The sequence below is a fragment of the Pteropus vampyrus genome, unplaced genomic scaffold (genome assembly GCF_000151845.1).
Source record: "Pteropus vampyrus isolate Shadow unplaced genomic scaffold, Pvam_2.0 Scaffold6, whole genome shotgun sequence".
Classification (NCBI taxonomy): Eukaryota; Metazoa; Chordata; class Mammalia; order Chiroptera; family Pteropodidae; genus Pteropus; species Pteropus vampyrus.
Window position 1 is genome coordinate 9,628,831 of NW_011888787.1, and position 6,719 is coordinate 9,635,549.

The window sequence follows — 6,719 nt, forward strand, 5'->3', positions numbered from 1 at the left end:
GGCAAGTTCATTTTAACTCTTGGAGCCTCCTTTTCTTAGTCTATAAATGTTAACAGTAGATTAGCTGGCATCTAGTCTAGTGCTGTTTCCAACTCTAATATTTTATAATTCTTTATTTTGGAGTACTTGATTCCCAGCTAAAGACAATCTTCCTTTCTAAGTTAAAAAAAAAAAATCTGAACAACTCACATGAATTAAAGTTCCAAGGACTTTTGCTTCAAATACAGTTCTCTCTTTTTAAATCAAGCACTATGGTTCTTGGCACTGACTAAGAAATGGCTAATGAATTGCTTCCCATCAACAATTAGATCAACATCAACTGATTAGTAGTTTCTTTCTAATGGAGAATTAAAAAAAATAATAAGCTACCCAGCCTCTTCGCAAAATGTCTGTTATTCAGAGATGCCCTTCCTGAAGCAGGCTCAGACTCTATGCGGTATGACTTCTAGCCAGCACAGTCAGGTCTCTCGTTCCCACTTTTTTGATAATGCATTTTGCAAATGAGAAAGTAGGAAGGAGTAAGGTTTATTAATGAATGGAATTGTAAGTAGTGATTCCCATAAAATTGTAGTATAAAATAAAATGGCTTCTGAGTGAGTAAACAGTAAAAAGTTGACCTCTAAAAACTTTTTACAAAAATTTAATTTTCAATTGCAATTGACATACAATATATTAGTTTCAGGTAAACATAGCAGTTAGACATTTATATAATAAGAACTTGGACATTTAAAATTTTGTTTTGTGATACATATTTGTACTCAACATTTACAGTCATAAAGCTAGTTTGTAAAATCTGCCTGCCATACAAATGTATGTGGAATTAATCCATTCAAATTTAGAAATAAGAATCAGTCCTTTTTAATACCATAAATATAAGTGCTAGTCATTCTCTGACTGTGTGGTGTGTGTTAAAAAGAAAAAAAGAAAAGCTGAGGTTCAGAGACATTATGAATAAATTTGCCAAGGGCTACCTGGGTACTGAGAGGTGCAGGACATGTAAAATGTGCTTTAATTCTTCCTAGCCATGATTTTAAATAGGTGGAAATTCTGCCTCTTTCTTCTTCCACATTTTGTCCTTATTGTCCTACAATTTCCTCCCGTCTTTTTCCCTTTCAGGTTGGTTATTTATGGGCAGTACTGCAGTGGAGTGGAGTCGGCCATCTCCAGTTTAGACTACATTTCTAAGACAAAAGAAGATGTCAAACTGAAATTAGAGGTGCCTATTTACTTTTGCTTCTTTATGAAATAAAGTAAAAGAAACCATTTCGTGATCGATGCAGCTATAAATTTTCTCTTATATTCTAAATATAATTTCATGTCAATTTTATAAAATATAGTAATATATAGCTCTATAAATGATATGATGGTAGTAATAATAGTAGTGAAATCTAAGACTATGGCTCTGTGTTTTACACACATGATCTTATTAGATCCTCATGACTCTGAGATATATACAGTTAATTTTTTATGGCTGAGGATGGCGAGGTGCAGAGAGATTATAAGTAATTTGCTCAGGGCACGTAGGTAGTAAGAAGTGCTGGATGAGTAAGACACATGAGATAATGTATATGTAAATTTAGAATGTTGATTAAAAATATAAGGCATTTACAGGCATATGTATAAAAAGGGCATTGCTATTGCCCATGAGAAAGAAGACAAGACAGACACAAGTATGATAAGATTAAATAGTATATGACAAGCACTAATTGAGAGGGCCCCAGAAGTAAGATGGAACGATCTCTTCAGTATATGTAGAATATGGAAGACTTCTCTGAAGAGTTAGCATGTGAGTTCGGTCACTGAAGAATGGGTTGAATCTTGACAGATGAGATTCCTTGGAGAGCATTCTGGAAGAATTGGTTTGTCTTGACCAGAAGAGTCAAGAAAGTTTGAGAAATGGCGAGTAAGCCTGTGTAGACAGAGTATCTGATATCAATGGAAAAGAAATCTGGAAGTTGTGTTAAGTGTTTTTTTCCCATCATTTTTTTTCCCCCACAGGAAGAGTGTGCACTTTCAAAGAACTTTTAGAGAATGATTATATGTTATATGAATTAAGATCTCAAATATATTATCCATATGTTTAGATTTTGTTAAATTTCAGGTAGAGATATATAAGTTGACTCTTAAATGGCTGAGTGTGGCCTCGTTGGCTCTGTACTGTTGCTTTTGCAATTTTTTGTTCAGTTTAGCAGTGAGGTCAGGTGATAAACGGGGGAAAAAGTGGCAGATGATTTCAGAATCATTATTTTGGCATGTCTGGTATGATTTCATAACTTCTAACTCCCACAAAGGGGAGCTATTGGTCAGAAAGTTTGCCCATCAACAGGCTACTCTATATCATGGATCTTCTTTCCTTAGCTCTTACGATCCTTATGTCCAGTGGTGGTTTGAGTCACCACTGAATAACATCCTGACAATCTCGTTAGCATAAAGGGTTTCTGCCCCTCCGGAGAATAGAGCCTCGTAAGTGCAGAACTATAAGCCAACTTGGCTCAAATTAAAATATGATAAGATAAAACTTATAACTAGTTCCTAATAGGGCTACCATTAAAGCAGTTTTTTTTTTTTTTAAATGAAGATATAAAATTCTGGCTCAACAGGAGTCAGCAAGTTGTCAATCAACCCTCCATTATGTTTTTGGCATTGTTTGAAAGTTCCTGTCCCTTCTCTGAGTCACTGTCAAAGTCCTGCCCAGTGATGATCCTTGGGACCCTTGGTGCATGGTTTCTGCATTTACTATCGCTTGTAGAGGGAGAGAGGACCTCAGGCTGTGCGTGAAAGGCCCAGGCGAGGTACTGCTGCTGTCCTGTCCTCACTGGAAGAGCCCTCCTCTGTGGGTCTGGTTAGGAAGCATTTAACCAGGTCCTTACTGTGACACCTTAGTGAATATACTTGGCTGGAAACTGTCTTCTGCAAAGCCTAGCATGGTGAAGGGAAAGCTGCCCGATTCTTGGTGTCTCTCCTATGCCTTAACGTCTTCTCCTTTGTGGTTAGTTTTGCTTTTGTTGACTTCAGTCTTTTTCTTCTCAACTTTGAAACCAAGATAACATGTGATAAAAGGTATTAGAGTCTCTTTATCTTGCCCTGGAAGCTGACTCCTATCCCATTGTATTTTCTTCTCAGTTATAACTGGAGTTTAGGCTAAGCTCAGGACTGAATGTTTTAGAAGAACCATTTCTATCCTTTATTTACTCTCAATGATGATAAGCATTTTACACCTGAGTCTCAGGCCCGGAGTTATAGGACACAATGAGCAATGTCAATTTCTTTGCTTCCTGAGTCTATAACTTAGAACTTAAAGGAACTGATTTTGTTCCTCAACAGTTTTATACTGACTTCCATAGCATAACAAAGTGAATTTTAAATATATGACGTTTCAGTTCCTAGCACTGTGTTAAGATGGCATATGTGAAGTTTAAGATGTAGACTCAATTCCAAGGAGCTTAAAATGCAGCTGGGAGATGAGACCCATTTATTATAGTACTATTAACCTCCTATGCAAGACCCACGATCTAGAACTGTCTACAATCTGTAAAAGCAAGAAATCGGTTGAAATATTTATCCTTCCAGTGAAATGCAGCAGTTGATGAGACATGAGCTAACATATCAGGATGTGTCCCCAGTTCCTGCTTCAGATCTGTAGTCAAGCACTCATTAAGTCATCGTGGCTCTTAGAGCTGGTGGTGTTTGCCTTATAGCTCCTGATGATATATCCTTCTGTGTGCCAGAAAAGCTAGGTGTGGACAAAGCCGAAACAAACTCACGAGCTAAGGAGCATTTCCTTGCACACAACTCCTTCCCTGAGCTGGAAAATTCCTTGGTCTGGGATGTGCGACTGTCTGAGGATTTTGGATTTATTAAATTGCCTGCTAATAATATTTTTATGGAACTTTATTGTGTCTGTTTTTTTGAACTCCACAGATGTGTGAGAAACTTGTTCAAGGTTACACAGCCAAGAGTTGCCAAACTCGATTTAAATTCAGGCTTTGACACTTCAAAGTACTTTTCTCAAAGTCATAGTTAATGTCAAAAGAGCAAACGAGTCAATACTATTTTGAGATAAACTTTTAAGAAAGAAGAATGTGAGATTAAAAAAATAAAATCAGAGGTTTTTAAAACTTTGAATCCAATGTTAGGTTTATATTTTAGCATATTTTTGGAGTTAATCATTACATGTCATTCAGTTCAACAAATATTTATGAAGCAAATACTAGATTCTTAGAGGCATAAAGGACACATTGGGGAAGATATTATGTGCAATAATAATTAAAAGACCCACAAAGCACAGAGGGAGAACACCATTTCGATTGGGATTATTATTAAAGGCCTGGAAGTATAGTTCCTGAAGAGGATGATGAATTTTGCTGAGACTGGACAAAACACAGGGCAGTCAGAGAGAACAGAATGAACCTAGGCCTGATGGTGGGGAAGGCACATGGCGGGTCGGATGGGGAGGGACTTGTTCCTGATGCCTGGCCCACAGGCCCAGTGGGGGAGATCGATGGAAGGTAGAGCTATGAGGTTACGTGCAGAGGACCCTGGAGGACCCTTATAGGAAATCATTTTCATGCATAAACTAGTTCTGTGTATTAGTTCACATTTAGAATTCAAATGCTACAATATTTGTTTTTTTTTTTTTTAAATTGAAGATACTTTCTATTTTTTAGAAAGAAGACTTGTTAAGGAAAATAACATTATTATATAATAACAGTTTTATTTATGGCGTTTGCATTTTTAATTGTTTTGTGACTCTCTTTGGTGAAACTAACAAAGATTTAAAAAAACATTTTAAAAAAACATTTCATTAGGAATGTTCCAAACGAGCCAATAACGGGAAATTCACTCTTCGAGATTTGCTTGTGGTTCCTATGCAGCGAGTTTTAAAGTATCACCTTCTCCTCCAGGTATGTAACTTAACACTGCTTGTCCGTTAATTTGTTCATTCATATATTCATTTATTCATTCATTCAACAAAGCATTAATGAATCATCAACTCTGAGCCAGATACTCCATATTTGGGGCCTGATCCCCTTACAATTTTCAGTCATTAGTATAACTAAGTGGGAAATAACAGAACAGCTGGAAACTTTTTCTTCCTTTTAGCAAAGATGATTCTCTGTCTTCCATAAAGTCACATTTTATGTCCTTCAAACAACTGGCTCCAAAAAATTAGAATTAAAAAAACAAGACAAAATGAAAAGATCCCTGCAATTGACTTTTCTGTGGTTAGCAGTATCATTTATTGGACTCTCAGTGTTGAAATACGCGTGAATTTTGCAGGTTAATTGTATTAGACCTTTGGCCTTATAACCCTAAAGTAAAGAGGATTGTGTCACATTCTGTGTTGCTTTCTGCTATAGTAAATTACAATAAGACTGCATTTATTGTGAAATGATTCTTGGTATAACCCAAAGCTTATGGTTTCCGCGGTTAGTCCTCTAATGAGGGTGGAGAGTCTTATAAATTTCATTTGATAGCTGCACCAAGAGACTCATTAGTTCTGCTCCAAACAAATGTCTTACAGTATTAGTCTGTCAACTCTGCTGATGCTTGTGCAATGTCATTTTAAAAAGATCTACTACCTATATGTGAAATATAATTTTGAGTCTGCTGTGCTTTGTACATCTTGTATATTAAATTTCTTGAACTGCAGCCGCAAAATTATTAGTCATATCTATTTTTGTTCTACTGAGAAATCAGAAAAAGTCAAACCCTGATTATTTCTTAAAAATGCATTAAAACATTTATGAGGCCTAAACTCAGAGCAACTTAATCAAATTGGATTTTATTAAAAAATAATAAGGAAGACTTAGGCAATCAGTTTCTGAGACATCGTGGAACTAAAAACATGTCCAAAATAAGATAATAATTTATTTTGCAACTTTGGTTTAGTCAAATATCAATTGAAGAATTTAGAAGGTGCAGTTTTCAAGAAACATCTATTCGTCGCTTGTAAGGTTTTAGGCAGACTTATAAAAGTATAAAATATGACTATACCTTTATGAAATTCAGCGAACTTTTCTAATTTCTCTTGGATTGTTTTGTATTTTAAATTTCAAAAGTACGTTCAGTTCCATGAAAAGCAAGCTGCCAAGTACAACACAATGTTATGATAGTATGCAGAGGGACAGAGGTGGTACAAATAAAGGCCTAGTTATTTATGCCAAGGAGACTGGAAACTTAGAGGCCTCTGTCATAGAAAGCTTCATGGAGGAGTGATGCTTGAATTGGGCTTTGAAGGAAGAATAAGAGTTTGACAGATGGATCAGAGAGGAAGGCCGTTCTAAGGAGAGAAAGCAGTATACCTCATGGGATCAGATATTAGAACGTATTTTGAGAATTGTAGTTAATTTAGGATGCAGAGAATGTAGGTTGCGTGGGTGGAAGTAGAGAAGTTGGGAGAGATTTGCGGAATTCAGATCATGATGGGGCTAAGAGGTACGGATGACAACCCCATGACTCCGTGAGCATCACAGAAGTCTAATTAGGGTAGAGACGGGATCTGATATACTCTTTAGAAACCTGACTCTGATGTCAGTATTGTGAATAGATTGCAGAGAGGAGAGACTACAAGTCAGAAGCCTATTCTAATGGTGCATTTGAAAAAGACCTGAACCAAGGAAGTGGCAGTAAAGATTTCAAGGGGAAGGATCAAAGTGAATATCACCATAACGTGGTGAGAGGGGAGTCTGGGGTACGTTTCAGCTTTTGGCATAAGC

General features: G+C 36.5%; 1 protein-coding gene across 1 annotated transcript in view; it reads left to right on the top strand.

Moving 5' to 3' along the window:
* The window catches only part of VAV3 (vav guanine nucleotide exchange factor 3), a 325,354-nt gene that overhangs the window by 159,729 nt on the left and 158,906 nt on the right, over window positions 1-6,719 (top strand). Inside the window, exons 8-9 of the mRNA XM_011369192.2 lie at window positions 1,117-1,216; window positions 4,809-4,904. Coding sequence (XP_011367494.1) covers window positions 1,117-1,216; window positions 4,809-4,904 — 196 coding nt within the window. The remainder of the gene's footprint in view (window positions 1-1,116; window positions 1,217-4,808; window positions 4,905-6,719) is intronic.